General features: G+C 39.8%; 2 protein-coding genes across 2 annotated transcripts in view; both read right to left on the bottom strand.

The window, feature by feature from the left end:
- Positions 1 to 24470, bottom strand: part of Stacl (SH3 and cysteine-rich domain-containing protein) — an 86493-nt gene extending 62023 nt beyond the window's left edge. Inside the window, 4 exon segments of the mRNA XM_086827106.1 lie at positions 383 to 580; positions 3636 to 5373; positions 10907 to 11861; positions 23014 to 24470. Of these exon segments, the coding sequence (XP_086683232.1) occupies positions 383 to 580; positions 3636 to 4302 (865 nt within the window). The 5' untranslated portion in view covers positions 4303 to 5373; positions 10907 to 11861; positions 23014 to 24470.
- Positions 12893 to 13345, bottom strand: Mtk (Metchnikowin). The gene has a single exon (XM_020943333.2). The coding sequence runs from the start codon at positions 13285 to 13287 to the stop codon at positions 13129 to 13131; it is 159 nt and encodes a 52-aa protein (XP_020798992.1). The 5' UTR covers positions 13288 to 13345; the 3' UTR covers positions 12893 to 13128.
- Positions 24471 to 27144: the final 2674 nt, after the last annotated feature.

Below are 27144 nucleotides of genomic sequence, written 5' to 3'. Positions count from 1 at the left end.
AACTTATCCTGCTGATTTCCACACGCTTCGGTTTTTCTCTGGATAGTGGTGGCAAAAAAGGCACTATTGAATATATTCAAGCGTAAAAAAGGGGATTCCCAACTTTTAAAGATACTATTGTATTTATAATTTAATGAGGTATTATTTATATACCAAAGAAATAAAAGTTGAATTTAGCAGCTCACTTTAATAAAGCTTCCATTTGGCCCTAAAAAAAAAGGTGCCACCTGGCAGCCCACCTGCCGTCTTGCGTGCCAGGTGGTGGCATGTCCCGTCTCCCGTGGCGGGGCTACGAATTGGATATGACTTACACACACACACATACACACACGTGTGTGTGCCACATGTGGCTTACACACCAAATAGATTGGGTTTTGCTCACCTGTTTTAATTAACTTAAAGTTGACATTGTTCTGGGATTTGAAAGCCTCGTTCAAACTGCTGTGACTGTAATCCTTGAGCACGCCGTTGTAGGACGCCATCCTGCCGCCCTGGGGGCTAAGGGCACCACCTCGTGGTCCCCTCCACCCAAAGATCCTCCTACGACTTCTTCGACCACTTGAAGATTTTACCGAAGAACCTGTTTTGCCACAGCATCAAGAAATAAAATATATTAATCTCAATATTTATTTTCTGTGTTAAGTTGAAAGGCAAAAAATTAATCAAAACAATTAAAGAGAGAAAACAAACAGAACGCAAATTCCAAACCAAAACAAAACAAACCGAATTGAATGCAAACAAATGAGAATTATTTCAAAAGCGAAATGTGATTTGATTTTCGGTAAATGGAATAAAGTATCCGTCGGGCAATGTCAGGAATTATTTTGGCCACGCCATGATAAATACACAAGTCACTTCAGTCCGACGTCCCACTCCTTTCGACCAATCAAACAGATCGCTGCTGCCTTTTGTATTTATGCATAAATAATGAGTGGAGGCAGCACTTTCCACCTTCCACATTTTCCTCGCTTTTCCCTTCGTCTTCTCGGGCTTCTATTTTCGTTTGGGCTTTCGTGTCGGGCCCAAGGAGGAAATTTCGAGTGTTTCAGTCTCTAAGACAGCGCCTAAGCTCAAGAACCATTACTAAAGTCAATACGAGAAAATATGTACACTGGTTATTCGAAATATGGAACTGTCTATAATAGGGGTTCAATTATAGTTTAAATATATTTTTTACATTATTTTTTTTAATATATTTAAAGGCCTTTTTTAGATTATATTATTCTTTCCAAAAAATATTTGAAGGAATTTTAAATTGCCTTTTGATGCTTAAAACTCAGTGAAGGAATCATTTGCGACCCTATAAATCATATATATTCTTGATCAGCATGAAAAGCTGAATCGATCTAGCTATTTTTGGTAAAAATTTATTTTTTTCAAAATTTTTAAAATTTTATAAGGGGTTACGTGGTTAAAAATGGCGAATAATATTGATTTTTTTAGATTTAAAACTGAGTATGTAGATTTATTAACCTAATGAAATCTAACAAAGTACCGCTTTCCGATATAAAATTAAAGAATTTTTAGCTGTGTTATGAGTTTTTTAAGATTTGATTTGTAGAAAAAATTGTCATAAAAAAATATAAATAAATATCGGCTTTAATCGCTAAAATTTTAAATATTGTCAAAAATTTTTAATTTTTTACATTTTAAACTGAATATGCAGAATTGTTAAGCTACTAAAAAATAGCAGTGACTTGCTTTCCGAACTAAAATTAATGCATTTTTGGCTAAGTTATGATGGATTTGATATTCGGCAAGATTATAAAAACTTAGTCCTTCCAAAGTATGTTCTTTTCTTGTTTTAGAATAATTTTTCCTTTCAGTATAAATGCCTCAATGTTTCTCTATACCCCTATAAATATATTATCCTTTCCACTTTCATAATTTCCATTGCCACTGTATGATTGTAGGATCCATCCCGCTCTCCCTCTCTGTGTAGTCCTTGCCTTTGGTCTGCTGGTCCTTCCGTCTGCCGCTGGCGGCCAAAGTCAAAGTTAGGCCAAGAGATGGTGGGAGGGCATCTCTCCTCATTTAAAATTCAATCAATAAATGAAGCGTAATTTCATTGCCGCGCGGCGAGAGTCGAGATTTGGCCTGAACGCACACTGAAAATGCTCGAGGGTCTGTTCGATTTGTGTGTTTCGTGATTGTTTCAGAAGGACTCCCCCCAGATTCCTCTTCCCATTAGTGTCCAAGTGTCCAAAGTGTCTGTCCGTCTGCCTGTCTGTCTTTGGGTTACACTTGGCCGTGTTTGTTTTGCACACAACTCTCACACGAGGCTCAATTACTGTCTGAATGAAATATGTAGGAGCTGCATCGCTCGCCCACAAAAGTATGCTATGGGAATTATTAAGGGACCGCGCTGCATGAAATGCTTGGGCAGCTGTCGCATCCTTTTAGCCCCAATTCAGTCCAATTTGAGGGCGGAATAAACAAGAGGGCGTGTCCGAGATTGCCAGCGATCACGTAGCTCTTGATTTACTTTTGCCGTCGGTCATCAAATTTGCCGCGCTGTGAACTTTTAAATGAATTCGAGTGGGCTGAGGAGGTCCTGGGTGGCGTCAGCAGCTCACGTGCCAGCTGCAAGGATGTCGTTATCGTTGTTGTTGATTACACTTCACGCGCTGCTAAGCTGACATTCATTTCGGGTCCCGACAGTCGCAGCAGGATGTGCGGCTCCAGCAGCTGCTGCTCCTGGTGGTGGGTGGTGGGTGTCCATTGGATCCTTGTCCTTTCCTTCAAGGAATTATGTGCGTGCTCGGGCTTGGCAGGCACGCTATGCAATTGCAGTTGCAGTCGCAGTTTGCATCACTCCAGGTAATCCAATTATGCATGCAAGGAACACCTTTTGGCCCGACTCAAGCGATAAGGCATCGCGGCGATGAATGCGCAAGCATCCTTAAGCTCTTTAAGTCCCGATGCCCCCAAGTGTGTGTGTGTGTTTAGTACCAAAAAGTTAACCAAGCGAGGACATAACAAGGATGGGAATGCAAGCAAAACTTTGGCCAGGCCAAAGGTGGCTGTGTGGAGTATCCTTGGCAAAGCCTTGAGGCTCTATTGTGCGAGGCTTTGACGTTTCTAGTTCTTTTTCTAATTGAAAGGTTAACTAAAAGTTTTAAGAATAGTTATTAACTTGGAAATTCTTTGTTAAACAGACTTTAACATGATATTCTAAAAAAGCAAACAGTTTCTTCTTTTCATTTAAATATTTATTGCCTGACTTTGATAATTAAATATGCTCCTTGTGGAAGCAGGCAATTTACACCAAGGATATGCCAGCATAAATGCAAGACTCAACGCAATTTCATAACTCCAACATAACTCAAACTGCGGTTTCAAACTTGCAGCAGATGTAAAGTTTGCTTTTAATTAAAGAGCTTGTTCCGGACTCTAACTTTCACACAGTTGAAGCGAATGCAATTTGCATAAAAGTGAAGTGAAGTTATGTACGTTTAAGGGAATTTCTTGGCTTAAGCTGGGAAACTTCAAGTGTAAAGTGAAAGCCGGAAAAGCTCTGAAAATCTATGTTATGTTATGTGGCAAATCATCTGTAGGCTGCTCTACGAGACGCGAGCGGCAAGACAACTGTAAACGATTCGATTAGCAGGTGCTAGAGTAGACTTGGAAGGCACCTGTCACCTTTGGAGGGCGCTCCGGTTGTACTGCCACCACCGCTGCCGCCGCCGCCGCCACCGCCACTCGCTCCCATGGCTCCATCACATTGATCCGCACTCCGGGATCTAGCGCTGGCCATCCGCTCGCGCTCTTCCTTGGGTGACCTTGCAAATAATCCTCCTGCCCCGCTTCCACCTCTTCCCTTGCCGGCAGGACTCCGCGTCCTGGGTGAGTCATACACACCGGCATAGTTCTCCAGGGGCAGGGGCGGCGAGTAACCCCTGCTATCCGCCGGCGCCGTGTGAGGCGTGCGAGGCTGTACCTTGATGACCGGCTCGCGGGCCTCGAAGAATGCATCGAAGTTGTTCTGGCGCAGATTCTCGCTACTAAATACCGGATTCTCCACGTGCACGTGCACATCCTCGCGCAGTCTGTTGCTCTCCTTGGTGTCCGAGGAGCTGGATCGCCCCAGTCGTCCCAGCGGAAGATGGAGCTTGGGTCGCAGCCTCGATTTGCCGCCGGTGGGTGACTTGCTGCCGGGTCCACTGGGTGCCGGTGACCGCTCCGGTGGCAAATCCATGGGCGACATGGGACGACCCCATCCCGGCCCGAAATGGGCATGCGTGGGATCCGGTGTCGGTGGCTCCAGAAAGATACTGGGACTCCGGGAACGCAGATCGCCATACTCTAGTGCTCCCGCCTCCTCGTACGCTGCGCTGCTGCGCTGGAATGGTGCTCGTCCTGGCCCAGTGGCACTGCTCCCCGGCAACTGGCTGGCATCATCATAGTCATTATACATGGACGCAGCAGGCGGACGCTGGTAGTTCCTCCGGAGGCTGCTCCGCTTCGTGGAGCCCTGATTGGAGAGGTTCGAGTGATTGGAGTGGGTCAAAGAAGCGCGCGATGTCCGGCGGGTTGGAGTGGGCGGTAGACTCTGGGATTGGGATTGCGTGGGGGACTGAGAGGGAGGCGGACACTGAGACTGATACTGGTACTGGCTCTGCACCACCGGTGGCTCAACCTCAAAGTTGAAGAAGTTGCCTCCGTTGGGGCCGAGGGCAGTGGGTGATCCTGGATAGCTCAAGAGAGGCGAAGCAGGCGGAGTGCCTGGAAAGGAAGACGTAAAGACCGGCTGAGTGGGCGGAGTGTCCTCGAAGTGGACAATGGTGGCGGCGGCGGCGGTGGTGCTGGTTGAGGCTCTGGTGGGGCTGTTGCTATTGATGGCGATGTTACTGGCTGTGTTGATTTTCCTCTGGGACCTTTCCGGTATCTCGATGGGCACGAGCGGCTCCCGGAGGCAGTCGAGTGTGGGTCGCGGTTTCACACGGGGCGCAAAGAAACCATAGGTCATCAAGATGAGCTCATCGGCGGGATATATTACGTACATTCCTCACCGTCCCCATGTGGCATGGTGGCACTAGATCTAACTAGATCCTAACCAGATCTCTCGGAGGCAGTCAAGGTGGGTCTAGTGGTGGGTGGTTTCGGTTCAGTTCGGTCTGGGGTCCTGTGTCTTTTAAGGGTTTTAGGTTTCTCTGTTAACAGTGCTGGTCTGTCTTTTGTGGGTTTCGTCTAACTAAAGTTCGTGTAACCAAAAATTAAATTCAGAGTATCTATTCGTAGGCGTAACTAGGGCTTAATTAACGTACTTTCTGCTACTCGGTTATATCACAAAGGGAGTTCACGTTTTATTTATTTCCCGGGGACGTGCTGTCATTTGGATCGCTGCATGTTGCCCAAGACGATGATGCGATGCTGCAAGTAAGACAACAGAGAAAGATTAATTAGTCGTAATTACTAGGGGGAGGATGTTAAATATTTTGAGAAACACAAAACAAAAGTTTGGCCACAAAAAAAGAGGAAAGAAAGAACTCGCCGCCTCATTAAAAACATTTTCGGTCTTTGTGCCGCTCGGTCACTCATGCATGCAAGTGTTTCGCATTTTGCTCATTAAATTGTTTCGTTTTCTCGGGAAGAGCAGAAGTTACTGGGGTTTCGGGGTCTCGGGATTTAGGTCAAACTTCAGGGCCCCAGTCCTGTAGAAGTTGGCACAACAAAGTTTGGCACAAAGCAAATTTCTGGCCAGGTTTGCATGGCCAAGGCCAAGGACCACAGAACTCGGAGGTCCAGGTGGTCATTTGTATGGATGCTTAGAAAACAGGAAAACACGGAGAGAAATATCCAAGTCAAAGATTTTATAGACTTCATTCTAGTTTATATACATATATTTTGAGGAGTATTTATTATAAACTATCCAAGTAATCCTTTGAACAATTTTCCATTTAATATCCATTAATGGTTAAGAAACTATTCTAATAATAACCAGACACATATTATATGTCATAAATCACAATAATTGTATAATAACACTGCCATTTTCCTTAGTTTTCCCAGTCAGTTCTCTAGTCAAGTGACCCCATCCAAGTCCACCCATCGCTCACTATCTAATGGATGTGAGCTCTAACACAAATTAACAGGAATTGGCAATGACAGCCGGGGCTCAAAGTTGCCAGGACCTTCTCGAGGACACCCACACAACCCCTCTACCTCTCTTTCCGGACAAGTTTTGTCCGTGTGTGCGTGTTGAAACCTCTCCTGGGGGCTGGGAGCGGGGTCAGGGGTCAAAATTACGAGCTCACCACATGCAAGGCTTATTATTATGCCATTTTATTGGCCAATCGATGGGCCCCGCATCAATTAAATTTGCATTAAATATTCATGATAGCCGATGGCTAACCGTTGCTTTAATTATCGGATCAACATTAACTGAATGAGTGATTATAGATTGCCATTGTCTTGATTCTGTAACACCATAAATTACAGAGACAGAGTCTGGGATTTCAATGGGATAATATTTAGGTACTTGATTAGAAGAAATATAAGAGACAAGAATGGGGACTTTTAGTTTAAATTTAACCTTGATTAAAATCAAAATTCTTTATACATTTACCAATAACCGATATAAGTTAGTTAAGTTAGTTAGCTAAGAATAAAAATGAATCTTTCTATAAGTAAACCCTCATATGGTTTTATAGTTATAGTTAGAGGCTTATAAATATGTAAAAGAGTCATTTACGACCCCATAAATCATATATATTCTTGTTAAGCATTAAAATCCAAATCGATCTAGCTTTGTCCGGCAATTTTATAATTTTTAAAAAATTTTAAAAATTTTATAAGGGGTTACATCATTAAAATTGTCAAAAATTTACAAAAAATGTTAATTTTTTTACATTTTAAACAAAGTATGCAGATTTATTAGCCTAATAAAATCTTGGATGGGACAGCTTTCCGAATTAATATTAATTGATTTTTGGCTTAGTTATGGGTTTTTGAAAATCTGATTTGTAGACAAAATTTTGGTATAAAAATATCGTTCAATATTTATTCGCAGAGAGTGAATATTTTATGCTTAGTAATTTCCGATTCAATATCATAACTCGATTGCAAACTGAAAGGGTGTATAAATATGGGATTCCCGAAATAAGTTTACATCAAATAAAAATACCATCAAGATCCAAGTAATGTAAACCTTTTCAAGAAAATCCCCAAATCCCTTCCTTAAAAGTAATCCCCTTCCGGTTCAAGTTTACATTTTCCCCCAAACCCCTTCTAAGCTTCTTGTAAACTTTTACTCTTTCATATGTTCTATGAGGACTCCATTTACAATTTGCATAATTGATATATAATTGATACTGACCCAATCGGAATCACCTGTGGGCGATGTGTGCGTGTGTGTGGGGGGTGTGGGGGTGTGTGTAAGGCGGGGCCTTGGCCGGCATTAAAATCGCATTACGCCAACTGAGGCATGGGGGAAAAATCGGAATCGGAATCGGAATCGGCGAGATTAAATTCATATATCGCGCGAGAAGCGACCTTGCGTGTGCGTGTATGTGAAAATGAGGAAAAACCCAAAGGAAAAAACAAACTTACAAGAAGAATGTGAGATGAAGTGGAATGCGGGGATTTTTATAATTTTGTGCTTTCGGCGGGGAGGAAATTGTGAGGTACGAACAGCGAATTCAAGACTGAAATTGCATTTCATAAACGAGGGGCGGGGCGGGGGGCTACACAGCTTGTGGCAAGGCGAACCAAAAAGAAATCACGCAATTTAATTCAATGTGAATTATTTATTAGCTGCCAGATACTATGGGGGGCGGGGTGGGGGCACAGCGGATGCCGTGTGGCACATGAATAATTCCCCCTATTTAATGCCGAGGCTTTGAAGGTTGCACAGAGAGACAGAGAGAGAGAGAGAGAGAGAGAGTGTGTGAGTCTTGGAAGCTGGCGATGACACTACCCCACAATGTACGCAAATATTTCCTTTCCATCCGTTCGACTTTCTACTTTCTCCCGCCACACATACTCTCTCTCTCTCTCCCTCTCTCTTTCTCCCGGATAATTGAATTGTTTTGCTGCACTTTAGCAGCTCGTTAAATCTGTCAACATTGATCAATCAAAGCGGGTACGGGCGGAAGGGATAGTGGGTGAGTGAGTGAAAGTGGGCGGGTGACAAGGGAAAGTTCCAGCAGTCAGCCGCCGGGCTTAAAGTTATAAAAGCAAAAGCAGGGAGCAGGAGCTGGAGCAGGGAAATGTCCTCTGCAAGCGACTGGCAGCAGCATTTTTAAAAGCATTTCCATTTTCCCCTCACAGGAGCGACAACAAAGGCAAGGCAGATGGAGAAAAATATGACACGACCATGAAATACCTGACCCCAAGTCTCATTATTATAATATTGAAGCAAGAACTTGCTGTAATTCGTACTAATTTAAAGGTAAACATAGGAAAACAGACAATATATGCATATGCAATACTTCAGCGAAAAGTATTTCTATCAAAGTTCTAGCACCAGCAAATACCTAATCATAAAACCCAATATACCCCTAAACTCTTTTCAAACAATAAGTATGATAAACAGAAAGCAATTTGTGTGAAAATGCAGAAACAGAAACAGCAGTCATTCTCTGCGAGCCATAAAAGTGCAAGCGTTTGCAAAATATTAAAATTAATTAACTGCAGGAAACAATGGCAGGCAGGACGCTTATCAGAGAAGTGGCCAGAATGAGGAAGCTATGAGGCAGCAAACAAAGTGATATAAATAAACGCGCAGACTATCTATCCCCGCCCTCCGGCCATTTGGCAAGGGGCACAGTGGCCAAGATGCTCGGATGCTCCGATGCTGAGCAATGCCCAGGAAAAGCCGGCCAACTAGAGGAAGCAAACTTGACTCAAGTGCATTGTCAAGGCGGATAAAAAAAAGAAAAAGAAAAGCAAGAATAAATAATGAAAAAGCTAAGAAATGCAGAGCAATGTGAAGGCGCCCATGCGATGCCATGCGATGCAACGCTCTCGGTCAGAGACATACATAATTACATGGCAGTGAGCCCAGAAGACGACGGCACATATTTATATTTAAAAGCATATAAACAAATGTATTATAGTGGGTCTGCATGCCGAGTTATTCGCTTCTGGCTATGAGACTACAAATTAACCAAATTCTTTGCGAAATGCGGCAAAGATCAAGGTAACTTGGCAACAACCCTTGACCCTGTTGTTTTTTGAAAAACCCACCAATACTCAGGTAAAATCAAAAACTAATGGTCTAAATATACAAGGAAAGCAATATTTAACAAGCAAAACTAGTAGAGTTCAAAAGGAAACTTGGCTGCAAAACTAAAATCCAACTTTAGCAATTAGAAAAACTTTATTATTTCAATAATTTGGCTGGACTTTTGGGTTTTAATTATGCTTTGCTTAGCTTTAAAATTGAGTAGAATATCCCAACTTTTTCTACCTATTAAATAAATGTTAATTTAGTAAACCATTCTTATTTATATCAATTAGTTGCCTCAGAGTACAAGGTTAAGTATTACAATCAAGAATAATCCATCTTGTTGATTCGACCATAAGCTTAAGGTACTTGAAAAATGCTCATTATTCCCATCGACAATCACAAAGGCAGAGTCCCTCATCAAATGGCTCAATCAATCTCATCTCAGCCAGCAATTTTATACTTGAGCTGAGAGCAACAGCCATTGTTAAAGGGCCAACAATACGGTCTTGTGCTGATTTGTGTGAGCCATAATTCGACATAATTTCCATACACATTGAAATAATTCCAGCAGCCATCACAATCAAAAGCAGATACAGACGCACAGATACAAAGATACAATCCATGGATACAATGCTCCAGGTAGCATAGACATGTATGAGATACTTATGCGAAAGGAAATTAGGTGAAGCAGATGGAAAAGCAGAAGGAGAGCGAAGTGAAAGCAAGACAAACAAAGTTGTCGAAAAGAGTAAACTCAATTTATGAGGAAAAGCGTTCCAAGAGGCAGGCCCCAAAGAACACGCAGCGGAAACTCACACAACGCAAATTGCGTATTCGCAACGTGGACCCCATATACAGAGTTACCCAAGCAGCAAAACCGACCGCCGAGGGTTGCCCCGGGTTTGGGTTTGGGTTTGGACTTGGGCTTGGGTTCTGGATGGATGGCTCCCCACTCGAATTGAAATTCTGTCTGTCTGACATGCCACACACACACACAACACACACACAGCACACCCGAAATTCGACATTTTTGGGGCGCACTCAGCAAGCGCAGGGGTTGGAGTAGCACATTAGGCTAATTAAACAGAACCTGGCCATATACCAGGCGGAAAAATCCACCTAATGGTAATAAATACAACGTTGAAAAGGGGTTTCAAAAGGTGTTGAGAGAATATAAAACAAGGAATTAAATATAAAGTTATATAAATAAATATAATGAGCAGAGAGAGAGACAGAGCAGAGATATTTGAAATTATGTTTAAGGTATTTTATATTTTATAGGAATATGAATAATCCCAAGTTATAATTTAAAATTTCTGGTTAAAAGTAAACCAAATACAAATAATTAAATATAAAATTTATAGAACATACTATGAAATACTGGTGGTTTCTAAAGTAATCTCTTAAAACCCTTAAATATGTATCCAATATTGAGCTAAAAACTTGATTATGATAAAAAGCCAATAAATTTATACTGGATATGGTATGTAAACTATATTACTGGGTACTTGAAATTATATTTCAAAGGATTTAAAACATTCTAATGTTGTCTGAAACATCCTAGATTGTTTTTTGCTATATTTGCCACCAAAAATCACTGCTTAATGTCCAAATTGAATATTTAAAATAACAAATTCATTGCAAAATTGTTCAAAATGACCAACTTAACATAAATTGAAATATATATTCGAATGAAATTAATTTAAATGAATATTATATTATTCATAAACTCACCGTTTAGAGAATCGGCAGCAATGCTGAATCCTTATTTTGTCGTTGGGCATACATTTCCCTTACTTGGGGACTGTTGTTTTAGTTTAACACAAATGTTGTTTTTATTTTGTTTACACACAACACACACACGCACTGCTGTTGTTTGTCCGATTCACTGGATTGATGTGTGGCACATGTTTTTTTGGGTTTTTTTTACTTTTTGGTTTTGGTTTTTGGTTTTGGTTTCTGGTTTTAACTTGTGACTTGGTTTCGTTTCGTTAAGCTCGTTTCGAGTCGTTTACAGTACAGCACTGGACACACACGCGGGCACAACAAATCATAAGTAATATTTATAATAATAATAATAATAATGATGATAACAACAACAGGAACTACGACCGATCGACGACGAATTTAGACTGAGACTCGAGCAGCTGTAAGCATTGGGTTATTTTGACAATTTTTGTTTTTGTTCCGCCGCTGCTGCTCTTTCTTTTTGCTGTGCTTTCTCGCGATTTTCATGGCTGCTCTGCTAATGTTGCTGCTGTTGCTGTTGCTGTTGCTGTTGCTGTTGCTGTTGCTGCTGCTGTTGCTAATGTTGCTGCTGCTGCTGCTGCTGGTGGCATTTTGCATGTTGCTGCTGTTATCATTACCGCTTCCATTCCCCGTTCGCTTGCCTTCGGGGGGTCAACGCAATTTGCGCAATTTGGTATATTTATTTTTGTTGTGTTTTATTGGATCGCCGAGACCAGTTTATACCGCATCCGTGACGTCGCTGCGCTTATCCAGCCAATGACGTCATGGCGTTTGCCATCGCTGTCACAGCTGTCACGCGCAGAAAGTGTTCGAACTTTATTTATAGATCGCACGGCCTCCGTCTCAATCCCCCCGCCAGAGCCACCCGGCCGCATCAGCTGCTGCTGCCGCTAATTTTTGCAAGTGTTTTTCTTTGCGCTTTTCTTAGGATCGCCTGAACCTGAAAATAGAAAAGCATAGAGTGAGAGAGTGAGTGAGAGAGAGGTGGGCAGAGTGAGTGGGGTGTTGGGGCCGAGGTGGAAATTGTCGCTTTTCGTGTGTGAAGAAGCTCATTGAAATGTTTGCGCGTACTCAATTTTTATTCGCATCTAAATATATATATATGTATAAATATAAGTGTGCTGATACGTAGTATACACGCGCTTATACTAGAGACATTTTTTCCTTGTTTTTTCCCACAGAGAATGGCAATCGATGGCGAGCATGACGATTACTCATACGCCCCGAGAGCCGAGAAGCAGATGCGAAATGCAAATTAAATTGCATTCAAATGTTTTGCACACCCCAAAAAAATAAGAAAACCAAAGAAAAAAAAAATTGCCTCAATTATTATTTATGAGCCATTGAAGAAGCTTTAAAAAGAGGTGCAATCCAGGCACCCAAAAGTATCTGAATGATATATATGTTACAGTGTGAGCTTTATAGAGTGAATATTGCCTTGGATGAACTTTAAGTAGATCTATATAAATTAGGTATCATTTCTGTGGTATATTCCCAAACTGAGTGTTGATGTTAATCACTAATTTATGAGGTATTTCAAAAGGGAAATAAATAAATGAAGTAAAATACATTAAATTGATTTCACTTTAAGCAACCTTTGGACTCGTTTCAGTGCAGTACAAATAATAAATACAATTCAAATGGCTTTTTCTCTATTATTTTATGCAAAATAATAATGCTCTATTTTATTCATATATTGTTTCATTGTTTATTTGTATTTACTTATTGGTTTTTATTCTGATTGGAATACATAGACGTGGGACTATTATATTTATTGTATGAGGTGGTTTTGAATGTAAATAACAATTATGAAGATAAGAAAGATTCTATATTAACTTGATCATGTTCAGAGCCCCTTATCATTAATATTATTTCTGCATTAGTAATTTATTATTTTATTGTTTGTTTATATCACTTTGTAAATTTTTAGAGATTTGTAGAGATTTTTTAAGGACAAAACCCTCAGTAAACTTCTTTATACAAGCTATATTAATTTATAAGCAATACACTGTATTTTTCCTGGGAAATATCTCTCCTGTTTTCTCTCTAGTCCCCTTTTCCACGTGCCAATTTGCTCACTCAGAGTTAATTAAATCACACACTGTCGTGCTTTTGATGTTCAGTTTTCCTTTAATTGCATTAAATTACTCAATGTGTTAACGTTGTCTGAATTCCCGATCCCATTTATTGAGCATTGTGTCCTGTTGTCAGTAGCCACGGCCACCTCTCGGGGGATTGGGATTGTAGGGCGACGGCCTCGTATCGAAAATGGGTCCCTGCTGGCGATGGGGTTCGCAAAGTGTGAAAGGAGCCGTGGCAAGGACTCCCAGCAGGACCAGGAATATCGCTCCAAGATTGAGTTGCATCTTTGCTCGGTGACGGGAATTGATTGATGCTTTGAGCAGGCAGCTTGCTCGGCTTTTATAGCCAAGAGCCCCGCCGATTGGGGGACTTTTTATTTGAGTTGCGGCGATAAGCAGCCGGAATGAATGACGGCCAAATGTCACTCGAGGGCAGATAACCTAGCCGATGGTGACCAAGGGGATCCCATTCCCATTCCCATTCCCAGTTCTAATCCCACACCCATGGGGGCTTCCCACGGAGGCGGATTATCAGCCGGTGCACAGGCAGCTCAGACTAAATGTAAATATGACATTTCTCGCTGAATATTTATGCTTCCTGGCGGGTGGGAGGCAGCAAGGCTGACCTCCCCCAGTATGAATAACACTCGGCTTTAGCGCCTTGCTGGCTTTTTCTGCATTGCAAATTACCCGGCCAACAGCCAACAGCCACTAAGGCATAGTCAACATGCGTCAACACATAGCCACGCCCACTGACAAGTGCCGCCCTTTCCAGCATCTACCTTTAAAGGAGGGTAAGCTGGAAAAAATGGGTACATCTTTTGGGGGAAATTTGTAAAGTAAATAGGAAGAATAGAAGTTAGTCAAAAAGTAAAATAAAGAAATTATTTTTAAACAGAAAACCCCTAACAAACCTAATTTTAAAATGTTTCTATAAAGTTTAGATAAATGATTCTTTGTTAGGAAATGTATTTTATGAAATATTTGAAAGCTTTAACTTGGAAAAATAGATCTACCTTTGAAGGAAATTGATAAAATAAAACTGGGAGATTTTAGTGATTAATTTCTTTGTTTAAAAAAGAAAGTATAATAACTTATATAATACCTAAACATGATATAAATTTAACAATTATTGTAATTCGATATAAAGATATATCCCTAAAGTTTATAGTATATATTTTCCCCCGGTATATAGTACCTTCTGGGAAGTGCTGCATGGGAAAAGGGGTTTTTCTGGGAGGGAAAGTGCAGCTGGTGCAGCACAGCAATTGCCCCTTGGCTCGATTAGAGCACTTTGTTAGTTTTCCTACAGCAGCCCCGGTTCTGGAAAAAGGGGCTGGAAAAGGGGGCGGAGTGAAGTGGGAACTGTATCTTGCCCTTTAAGCAACTCGACACTGACATTTTGAGTAATTTTTCGCTTGCATTTCGTTATTTGTGTGTGCTTACCGCTCAGGGAGTGAAAAGAGTTTATAGTCACGGCTCATTAGGCTTTGAAAAACGCTTGACTCCTCCTTGATCTATGGCGCTTTTCCCATACGGGGTCAAGGGGGAAAAGCTGCATTGATTGACGCAATTTCCGGTTCATCTGCTGCGCAAAACACCAGAAAGACAAACAAGAGATGCGGTGTTTTGGTGTACATTAAACATAAAAAATTGGCTTTGTTTATCAAATCGATTTGAATTGATTTTCCCTTTATGTTCTCCTACCTCCCCTCCGACAGCAATAAATCAAATAAAAATCAAACAGAATTCTAAATAAAATTAATCCGTTTTCATGGTTAGAGCATTAAAAAATAAATGTTTGGCTTTTGTGTACCAAAAGGAATGGATTGCGAATGTAAACAGTTTGGAAGGCAGGCAAATTGAGGCATTAGTCAATCAATCACTGCTCCTCTTTCTCACTCGCTCTCCTGGCCATGACGTTTAATGGCGGCCAAGTCCCAAAACTAGGCTAAGAAATTTGAGCTTAGCTGGTGCAAAAAGCAAAAAATTTAACTTTTCCCTCGCGTTTGCCATTTCGCTCGGCATTCAATTCGTTGCTGCGCCTGACATTTTGAAATGTTTCTTGCAAATCGCTGTTGAGCAGGCTAAGCCCGAGTGCCACGCCCCGCCTGCTGTCACAGCCCCCTGGGCTAACGACCGTAACAAGAGTAGCAGTCCAAGTAAGCCCAAGCCAAAAAAAAAAAGAATAACTACCAAGAATAACTGTGCCTGAGTGTCCCGACAAGAAGATACCCTAGATGTTTACAGAGTTCTTTATTAATCAGATTCTGGATCATATTTCAATTTAAAACAAAATAGAAAAGTGAATTAGTTTAAGATAACGTTCATTGATCTTATAAACTGTGACTTTGCAATGATAGAAAATATCTATATATCGATAATGTCACTGATATATAAATATATATTGTAACGTGTTCTAATTGTATGTGAGAAAAAAGGAAAACTTTGTTTATTAGAGAGTTCACAGTTTTAAATACAATCATTAAGAAAGACATTTAAAAATTATATTTTAAAATTTTATATTTATACCCTTGCTGGGTATCACAATTTTAGTCAGAAGTTTATGAAGGAAGCATTTCCGACCCTATAAATTATATATATTCTTAATCAGCATCAATAACCAAGTCGAATAAGACATGTCCGGTGAAAAAATACACTTTCAAAATTTTTTAGATTTTTTTAAGGTGTTAAAATGGTTAAAAATTGGCAAAAAATTTAATTTTTTTTCATTTTAAATGAAGTATGCAGATTTATTAGACTAATAAAAACTTGCATGGGACAGCTTTCCGAATTAAAATTAATGCGTTTTTGGCCAAGTTATGAGATTTTTAATATTTTATTTGTTAAACAAATTGTCGTATAAAAATATAAATAATACCGACTAAAAAATGCTATTATAATATTAGTCATAAGCTTGTAACGCGTGAAGGAGTCATTTCCGGCCCCATAAATTATATATATTCTTGATCAGTATCATCAGGCCAATCTTTCTAGGCATGTAGGAAAAATAATACATATTTGTAAATTTTTTTTCAAAATTTTACAGGGTTGCATCGTTAAAAATGGCAAAAATATTCGTTTTTTTACATTTTAAATGAAGTATGCAGATTTATTAGCCTAATTAAAACTGGCATGAGACAGTTTTCCGAATTAAAATTAACGAATTTTTGGCTTAGTTATGACATTTGAAAAATCTTGATTTACCCCAAAAAAAAGCTTATAAAAATATCAATTTAATATACAAAGAAAACACATATCTTAGATTTTCTTTTAAGTATATGAATTAGTACTCAACCAATATACCTTCCATTCCAAACGAATCCCAAGGTATCATAACCACTCATCCTTCTCGCTTCCTTCAAGGAAAAGCAATGTTAAAATTTTTGGAAAAATCGCAGTGCTATGAGCAGTTGAATTTGAGCCGATAAGAGCCACCCCACCGAATGGAGGCAATTCAATTGAATAGAAAACATGAAAAGTTGTCAACCTGCAGAGTGGCGGAAAATGTTTTCGCACACACCGCACCGTTTTTTAGATTTTCCTAGGAAACGGATACCGCCGGCCCGAAGGTGAAACACTCGACTCTCGGGGGCTCTTTTGAGCCAAATCGATACGGCCTTGACGTCGTCGTCGTGACAGCTGAGAAATCATTAAAAAATAAATTCTAATTATGTGTGCCAACATTGGAAACGTAAATATATTTTGCAGATTCATCACGAAATCAGCGAGAGTTCATTGTTTTCGCATTTCAAAGCGAAAATCCCTGACAGCTGATGGACAAACTTTTATCAGCCAATAAACCCAAGTTGGGCCAACGAGGCATGAATATTCTGCTCGGTAAATCTCAATGAAATTCTGGGAAAATATAATTGGGATTAATTCCAATTGCGCCTTGACAGCTTAATGGATTTTGGCTTAATAAACTACGCTTCACGGCGGGGGCAGTTAAGCTCCAATAAATTTATAAACATTTATGTTCTGGTCAAGCAGGCTTCTTTCTTCTTCCTTCTCCTTCTGCAAAAAGTATAAAATAATGTAGTGTGTGGGTGGGCAATCGGATAATGGCAAGCAGGAACATGAAAAACTAATTAAATAACCAACTGAAAAGTTCAAACCAAAATGTAAATTTTTGTTCAGTTTTGAATGCATGATATATGACTCTCTTTAGACGTCAAACTCGTGGAAAGTAATTTATAAATTTAGCATGTAATACGGCCTTTTGAGTTTATTGTTGCCAGATCCTGACTCCGGGCGAGAAAAGTTCATAATTCAGGGACACGGCTCAATAAAATGCCAGCTGGAATTACTCGGAAATGCAAAAGGAAACCCGAAAATAGGCAGCCTCGTAAATATGCATTTTACTCCTCTTGCAAGGGGCAATCATAAATAAGCTCCCGGGGAAGGTAACCCGAAGCCAGGAGCAGGAGCAGGAGCTATTCTGTCGAGCTTGAAACAAGAATACAAAGTTCATTAAATACGTATGAGTGAGGAGGAGATCCAGAGATATGCACAGATGGAGGCAGGAATTCTGGCGGGGCACTAAATGCCAGTTGCTCGTCCCGAAAATGGCTGCCATAAATGCGCCAGCTCATTTGGGGTGGTGGGAAATGCCGGGGGAAATGCTGGGGAAATGGGGAAAATGTGGAGGAGCGAAAGGTAGTCGGGGGAATGGAAATGAGGTAAATGCTTCTGTTCCTGCCCAGGTCCTGCCCCAAATGTTATTCAGACAAGATGAAGCACTTAGAAATACGTTGTGCGATGTCAGCATCCAGAGGGAGGAGGCAGGCGTGGAGTGGGTGGGCTATAGTCTTTCCACCACATCCCCCTCGGGTATCATATTCGCTTTGTCTGTGCCTGCCCATCCCGGACGGACAGGTGATAATGAACACACTTAGAAGCCCGAACACACACTCGCACACCCACCCATCCTCAGTGGCGCACATGTTGCTATTTAAGCAGTTAATGACGCGTTTAAAGCTAAATGCCAACCGCAAAGCCTCGTCGACTACTCTTTTATTAACTTTTGCAATTTCTTTAACGATCCTTTTTCAGCGCCCGCCGGGCTTCAGAGCAGCAAATGCCTTTGTTTCGCTAGGAATTCCTTAAAAAACATTTCCCCAACTCGGGGCATATTTGCTTTGCTGATTATTATTATTGTAGGACAAGCCTACAAGAGCTACATTTCAAAGATGATAAATGAGGGAGAAGTTTACATTATCCATATAATAAATTAATATTAATAATGATTATCTTTCTAATTTATAATATGTGTTTGAGTGTGAGCTTTAATGCGTGTTTGAAATTGTTTTCTGAAGGAAGAGAGAGAGCAAATATTTCATATATAGAATATGAAATAATTTCTATCTTTTATTTAATAATTTAGATTAATTAAGACTCAACCCAAGGCACATAATTAATGTAGTTTTCTAAGTGATACATATCCAAATATTATTTATTATTAATAATAGCCAAAGAACAATCGAAAGTGATCTATAACTAATACCATAAGGAACAGATTTTACTTCACAAAAGATAAAGGTTCTCCTTTATTTCTCTATTTTCCGATTTTCTTGAAATTTCTCTGGAATTTTCCTACAGGTAATCAAATATTCGAAACCCTAACCCTTGGTTTCCATTTACGGCGCGTGTTTGTTTAGCCAAACCTACGGGAACATATATCTCGTTACAAGGCGGCGGTGGAGTTCTCCTCCTCCTGCTTGCTGTGAAAATATTTTTGTTTGTCTTTCCGGCATGAACGAAAGCCATAATTTTAGCCTAGCTATCCTGACAGTTAATCAAAACTGGCAGATGAAGGGACCCTGGAAGCTAAGGTATCACTCAAAAACGCTGCTGCTGGTGCCTTACTCAGCCTCCTTCAGGTTTAGACGGGAAATTCGATTTGGCCTTTATTGAGATGCCTTGTGATTGCCACACGTCACACGGCGCCCAGGACGTGATGCCAATTTTTGTGTGTCTGTGGGTGTGTTTCCCGAATTGAGCTCCGCATCAAGGTGGAACTAAGACCACCTGGCACATGTCAGAGGGCATACAAAGTGCCCCGGAAAAATCATGGCACAAAAGGCTGGGACAATGTTCTCTTTGTTGGTCAATCCGGTGATTGTTTCCTGTCAAAGTGGCTGCGTGTCCAGGGGCGGTGTACATTGCGTATACGCCGTGTTTGATGGACAAAAGCCATCGTAAATCTAATTAAATTTCACACAGCTGTCCAAACATCGCAGCGGACACTTGTTGGCATACGGAATTTGCGGGAAATCCCCCCAAGTTAAATAACAGCAGGACCACCGCCATCGATAGCCATCGGGGGATTTTGCGTGAATAATGTTAAAATGACAGGGTCCGCATGAATGCCAAAACTGATGGAAACATGGTTTTGGTGCTGCTTTTCACTCTCTCTCTGTTTTTTTGTTGAATTTTCCCCATAGCCTTAGTGGCCATTCAGCAAAAAAGGTGGTCGTTATTAGCATGCCATCATCATTGCCGGCTGGGGCGGCAATTCGTGTAAAACGTGCTCAAGTGGGCACGGTCGCGTGCCTCATTATTCCCGCCCCGCGAGAGGTCCAAGGATCCCCAGTCTACCTCCAGGAGAAACCCCAAAAAACTTACTCTGGGGAATGTTTTCATTTTGGAATTGTTAGGGTGTCGTGCCAGTGCCACTGAAGAAGAAATCTGAATCAGGTCAGCGGCTGAGTCTGAGGCAGCCACAACTTGAAAGTCACTTAAAGGCAGCAAGAAAAAGCGTTGAAGAAAGCAGATGAAATAAATGTTAAGGTCAACACGGGAAAGAGAACGCTATATACTAGAAAGAGAGAGAGAGAGCGTAGGTTGAAGTCGGCCCAACAAGTCTCGAAATATTCACTTTTGTAATTGGATGCTGTCGTCCGCCGCCGCATACCTTTATAGCCAGCCGACCCTTAACAATACCCTCCCTCTCGGTATACCCTCCCTCCGTATACCCTCTCCTTTTCAACACACACACACCACCGAACACCCAACACCCGCTGCCCGCGGCCATAAAAAAGAAGCTCGGAATGAATGCATACGAATCTCTGTGTATGTGAGCACTGTAAATAAAAAACAATCGGAAGTCAACAATTTTAAGACATGAAAATATTGTAAAAAACAAGGTGAAATTAAAGTTTAATACTTTATTGTTCAAGAAAATTTCCAGAATTGGAAATGAAATTACAGAATCTTAAATTAAACACTTTTTCAGCAACTTTATAAGAAAGGGACTGATAATAAAAACAATCGCAAATCAATTATTATAAAAGGAAAAATAGATCTTTAAGAATATTATATGGCATTTCTATTTATTTGCTTTGAAATAGAGCTGGCTAAAATCATTGATATTTTATTGGATCTATATTTTACTATATGATATATATCCATATTAATATCCTCTCGCAAGGTATTATAGTATAAGTAAGAAGCTTGCAAATCAGTGAAGAAGTGGTTTCCGACCCTATAAACTATATATATTCTTGATCAGCATCAACAGGCGAATCTTTCTAGGCATGTAGGAAAAATAATACATTTTTTTACATTTTTAAAAAATTTTATAAAGGGTTACATTGTTAAAATTGTCGAAAATTGGCAAAAATCTGAATTTTTTTACATTTTAAATGAAGTATGCAGATTTGTTAACCTTATAAAAACTAGAACAGGAAAACTTTCCAAATTGAAATCTAAGCATTTTTAGCAAAGTTATAAATGGTTTTAAATTTAAATTTCCAGTAATTTTACAATGTTAGATTTATTTCTTTTTTTAAGTTTACGTTTTTGTTTTCTTGTTTATGATTTGTATCATAGGAGATCTAAATTATCCTCTCTTTTACTTTCTTTGTATGTACTACTATTTCTAAATTTGATAAGAAAGAAATCTAACTTCGGGAATCAACATTTTGTATATCTTTTCAGCTTCATTTTGATTATAGGATTATATTGGATATCCTTTAAACCTAAACCAAAAAGGCATTAATTCCAGTGCGGCATTAATTCTATGTAAGTTTTTATAAATATATTTTTTACAAACTTTATAAACTCAAATTTTGTTTCCCATTTTTATAATGTCACTTCTTATTTATAATTATAATTATTATTATAATTATTTCATTGTTGGTTAATTGAGATTTTTAATGGCAAACTGAAATATATTTGGTTCTTGGTAATTAGCCGCTTCTTGTCCTTATAATCCCACCCATAAAAGGTGTAAAATATCCCCATTCTAGGCTCTTTAAATTTATTTTATTATTTAATGCCAAGTGTTATGTTTCAATCACGACTTTTGGCTCAGTGTGCGATTGTATGACTGCCTGTGCCTCTGTTGTTTTGCTGCTTCACTGTTCGGTGTTGAATTTCTGCTCCCATAAAGTCGGTTTCCAGTGTGTGTGTGTGTGTGTGTGCTCAACCATTTTTTTGTTTTTTATTTTTATTTTTTTTGTTGTGTTGCCCCCAGAGTTGAAGCGAATTGTCGTGTTTGTTTTATAGTTATTGCTTTTGTTTCGCCTTCACCCATCGCCGAGCTGTATTGCCCAGCTTTCGCTTTTCTTTTTCTTTTCCTTTGCTCCTGCTCCTGTTCCATATCGAGGACTCCTTCGGTGCCACAAGCATATCCTTGCCTGTGCACCCGGTTTATGCACATTTAATCTTATGACAGCAAAAATGTTGTAAAATTGTTTATGGCACTTTGCGACATGGTCAGTAGTGTGTTTTTACAGTTTATACTCCTTGTGGTAGTGGTAGTTGTTTCCTTCGCGGCGAACATTTCATTCATTTCGGCCACATATGTGTTCACGAGCGGCAACTACAGGAGCATTTACATGTTGCCGCTGGACGGGAATATGGACTTGATTGATGGGATCTTGTGAAGAGTTGGATTACGGGGAAATAATGGATGGAGGATGGATAGCTGGTGGATTTCCCGCTGATGTCCAGCAGCTTTACAACACAAAAAGGGAGGTGACAGACTAAAGAAAAGCAACTGAAAAGGTGTTTTTTAATTACCTTTGATGGCTTATTCGATTTATCTGTCTTAAATAAGCAAAGCTTCGGAGTAATTAAATTAAACACTTAGAATTTCTATAGTTTTATGAAACTCAAAAGGATGAAAAACAGCACCTTTGACATTTTCGGTTTTAATTACATTTAAAATGAAACCTAAATCCCGAGCTTATTGCCTTTATTTTTCCCAAAATTCAATTCAATTTCATTTCAGCACCAAATGAATTTAGTTTTGTTATAATTAAATAGCTAAATTCATGCCCTAAACTAGAGTATACGGTTTTAGGTTTAATTTTCTGTCACCACTTGTGGCCCACTTAATTAATGACATTTATTTTATACAAGTTGTTTGATTATTTTGAATAGAAAAGTTCATAAAAACATGAAATTGATTTAGTATTATGTTGCCGCAGCTTAAATTCGTATTATTAATTGAATATTCAAAGAGTTTTGATAGATTTCTGGTTTATAGAAAATTGTTTTTGCTATAGTTTTAGTTTAACTTCAATTATATGGCCGTAGCTAAAACTCTTTTATTATTCAAGTATTAAAGTTTAATGCTGAACATTTGTATGAACTTTTAATGGACTCTTAGTTGCAATCATTTTCTCTAATAAAGCTTGAAAAAATCCCCGATTGTTCTTACTAAAATTGTTAGTTTTGTGGCTAAAATCCACATAGATTTAATCAGCTTAAAATTTTATTTCTGTTTAAGTTTTAATACACATTTAACGTATATGATTTTAGTATTAATTTTCCTTCATATATGCACCTTTGGATATTTATTTTAATTGAAACTAAAGAGCTCTTCTTCTTTTGTTTCATTTTAGTTTCCTAATATTATTAAGTTGAACAAAGCTCTCTCGTCAAAATATTTGCACAAGCATAAAACTTTTGCCGCAAACATTTCATAAAGTTTTTTGTTGAAAATTGACAGTAAACGCTGTTGTTAACACACAGACACTTTTGCCCTGATTTTGGACTTACCAATTTAAGAGGAGAAAAGTGCCGTCGTACCTGTCCCCCGACGACAACCTGTTGTCGGTTTTGTTGAGGAAATCTCAACCACTTAAACGCTTTCTCCTCGATGGCGAATCTTATCGCTATTGTTGCGGCAATAATCGGGAAAAATTGGGAGACAGAGACTCTTGGCAAGCGTTTTGGTTTTCGTGTCAAAGCTCTGTCCAGTTCAATTTGGTTTATATTTTAATCGAAATATATTTGCCAAGCTGTCTGCTCATATAGCTCTCAGAATTCGGTATTCTGGTATATAGTCGACCGATTCGCATTTAATATTTTTATTTTTTGTATATGTTCTTTGCGTGCTTCGGCCAGCCAGCAGATGTTTGTTTGTCTCGCTTTTGTTGTCGTTTAAATTTGAAAATTATTATTAGTAATTTGTTGGTCTGCAGACAGTTTTTCCTCTTCTCTACCTCTCCCTCTCTCTCTCTCTCTCTCTCTCAATAGCTCGTCCTCTCGCTCACGCCTGATGGCGCTATCCCTCTCTTGCTAGCAACTGCTTCTTCTATCGGTTTTTGGGTGAAAATTGAAATGGGCTTTCAGCGCCTAAGAATTTTTATCACGATAATTTATGATTGGAATATGCGTGGTCAGTTAGCACACACTAAATGTGTAGTATATAGAGAGTGGTAGTAGTGTGTGAGATCTATCTTCTATGGTCTAGTATAGTGCTCCGAAAAATATAGTCTTCCCTCCTTGCTCCTTAAGCTGCGTTTTTAGTTAAGAGTTTATATAGTTTCTATAGTTTCTATAGTTTCAGTTATCAGTTACAGGCGAAGTTTTTGGTCAGGTTAGTAAGTATCTGTGGTTCGTTAACTCCTTTTTAAGCCGCTGCTCCTTGGGTTCAAATTGCTTGATTGCATTAATTATTCAGTGCCAACGTCGTCCTGGTCGTTACTGGTGCTACATCGGAGCCATGTGAAGCAGGCCGCGCGCATGCCAAAGTTCACTTATGTAAATGCGACCGTTGAGGAGCCTCAAAAATATATAAACAACTTTTCAGAGTTAACAACACAACACAAACGGAACGGGGAACGTAACGAAACGGTGTGGCGATAGCACAAATTTAAAGCATACTTTTCAGGTGAGCTGCGCTTTGATTTGCATCAAAACACAACACACACACCGCACACACCGCACACACTGCACACCACACACAGCACGCACACGCACACGGACACGGACACGAACACACTCGAGTCGAGTTTGAGAGCGAAAGTATTGTTACTTGTTGTTCCGGCGGCACGAACACTTCTTCTATTGCCTTTTTTTGGTCACACTTGTTACGGGCTCCGGGCCTTGGTCTGTTTAGAGTTATTATTCTCCTCCTTGATGTGTTGGTCTATTTGATGCCGTGCTGCCCTTCCGGCCAACATCACGTCCAGCTAGCGACTGAACGCGCGGATTTCATCCATACGAGCGGCAACGCTGCGTATACGCAACGTCCACAAGTCGGCTGCTTTATTTTCGGAATAACTTTGCTGCGACTGCGTGGAAAATATCGTAAGAGAGCACCGAAGAGAAAGAGCAGAAAAGAGCAGGGAAAATCATGGGGAAAAGCGAAAACAAGAATCAAGCAAGTGGTTGGTGGAACCAAAACAATCGCCATGGAAGTTAATCATCTGAGGCGCTGAGGGCGATGTGAATTCTGAAATAGTCCTAATTAATTGCATTACTAATGTATTATTCGGCCTGTCTTATAATCGATTAATGGAATTTGTTTGAATGTCCAAACTATCAACCATCACTGACGTGAGCCGCTTTTCCGCTTTTCCCATCTGTGTGTCGTGGTCATAAGTTAATAACATGTGCTCTCTCATTAAATAACCTGGCCAACAGCAACTTGGTAACGTGTTATTAGAGGCGGTGGGGGGGGAGAGAGGGGAGGGGTGGTGGATGCCACAACAAAGAACAATTAATGGAACACCCACCAGGCAATCTGTTGCACTTTTGCCTCTGCAATGTACGTAATTAAGTGTAAATTAAAACCAACTTAGCAACTTATGGGGTAAATGTGAGGACAACGAAGCTTAAATGCGCTATAAGTTTAATGGAATGGAACTTGAGAATATAATTATGAGTAAACATATTAAAATAATAATTCAAACTAATACAAATTGATCAGAACTAGTTAAAAATGCATGTAAAATAAATTCTAAAATGGTTCTAAAAGCATTTTGTTATGCAATTAAATTGTTAATAAATTATTTTCAATTGTTCTTCTAGAAAGAGAGTAAAACTTCAACATAAAACATAAAAAACACAACTTTAAGCACACAAAATAATGAATATAACAGCCTTTTAATACTATTAGAACTCCTTTATCGAATATTAGTTCTTTTAGTAATAATATTTTTTAAGTAAACAAAAATACTACTTGTACAAGCATTTAATTTTCATAATTAAAAGCCTATCAAGTTGCTCTCTTAGCCCATTACAGTAATTATAAAAATATGTTGAAATAACTCTCGGAATTCCACAACCCAACCAACTCTGAAGGCAGCCAAGGAATCAGGTTTCGCCCTAAGGTAGAGCAAATAAAAGAAACAAGCTTAAGCTCCTTTCAAATGGCGTTCAAAGTGAGCAGAAAATCGATGCAATCGAAGCAAGAACAACATCAGGGCAGCAGCAGAAAGGACATCCGATTCGCTGTAGGGGATTCCCAGGAAAGGGAACAAGGATTGGGGGGTCCACAGATTATCTTGGGTGGAAAGTGAGAAAACTTTTTAATTAAAATTCACACGCAATATGTTGCGCATACGCAGCGTTGAACCAACTTAGCCGCCTCCATCTTACCGCAAATTCCTCGCTCATTAGCGTTCAAATTGTGCGCATATCATGTAATTTAGATTAGATTGAAATTGAAATTGTTAAAGGTGCCCCCAAGTAGCAGTGTCTTCACTTCACTTCACTTTACTTTGCCCCCATTAAATTCAAGGAGTTTCGAGGGTTCGCGTGGCTCCGGCTAAGCTCCAACTAAAGAGACCGAGTTATAAATATTAATGAAGCCAGAAGCGTTGGACCTTCGCTCTGCACGGCCACATTCGTCAAGTAAATGAAGTCGTCCAAAAGCAGCCAACAACAACAGCAACAAAATAAATAACTTGAGTAGAAATACCGATTTTGATAATGTGGTTTTTTGTATACTCTTTCTGAATTAGTAATAGAAATAGGGAGAGTAAACAAGAGGCAAAGAAAACAACAGATGAAACATCGTGTATTGAGTATTAAAGTAACTTTATTGTAACTTAAAATTTTAGGGTACAAATTGTATTTACTATGCAAATCGCAGCCCTTTCTTTTATAACCCAACTTCTCCATAACTTATTTAGTTTATGATCCAGATAAGGACTTGTGAATGTAAGCCAAAATCGTATGTACATTAAACCAAGGTATTTCCGCATTCGGTTCTTTGGCAGATAATCTTCTTTATAGCTGCGTTACGCAGAAATTGCGTACTTGTTGCTGAAAGGACACGTTCTGGGGATGCCTCATTGTGAATGCGGCAGGCATTCGCCGCAGGATCGCTTTATATATCACCTTGGTCCCATGCCTGGCGATGCGCTCAATTATTGAGAAAACTTGTGATTGGAAACTTTGGGAAAGTGCAATTGCCGCCGATGCAATCTCCGCTTTGACCCATCAAGTGTGAACTTCAAGCGAGCGAGCAAACTTTCCTCAAGTGCTGCATTGATTGCACTTTTCGGGGGGCCGGTAAATGAAATTTATCTACTTTGACGTGGCCACTTTGTCAACTTTTGTGACCGCATAATTGAGTTTTAATTACCGGCCATGGGCCATGGGTCACAGGTTACGGGTCACTGTCATTGTTATTCCAAGGATGCACCTCCGGGTGGCACGTAGGAGAGGCTCCTCCATTCTCGCCACGTTAATGATAATTGGTCGAAGTTGCAGATTTCCCTTGGTTTCCCCTGACAACGCTCAATATCCTGGCGAAAAGCCTAATTAGGAATCCAATTAGCGTTGCCAACGCCACCGATGCGATATTAGAATTATTAAGACGCTCAATTAAATGCCCATTTCGGTGGAGTAATTCCCTCCCAGATGCCATGTGTACTCAGCTTTCCATCAAACGCC

The sequence above is a fragment of the Drosophila serrata genome, unplaced genomic scaffold, assembly GCF_035046125.1.
Source record: "Drosophila serrata isolate PLE 108 unplaced genomic scaffold, ASM3504612v1 contig_165, whole genome shotgun sequence".
In the NCBI taxonomy this organism is placed as follows: domain Eukaryota; kingdom Metazoa; phylum Arthropoda; class Insecta; order Diptera; family Drosophilidae; genus Drosophila; species Drosophila serrata.
This window is presented reverse-complemented; position numbering and strand designations above follow the sequence as displayed.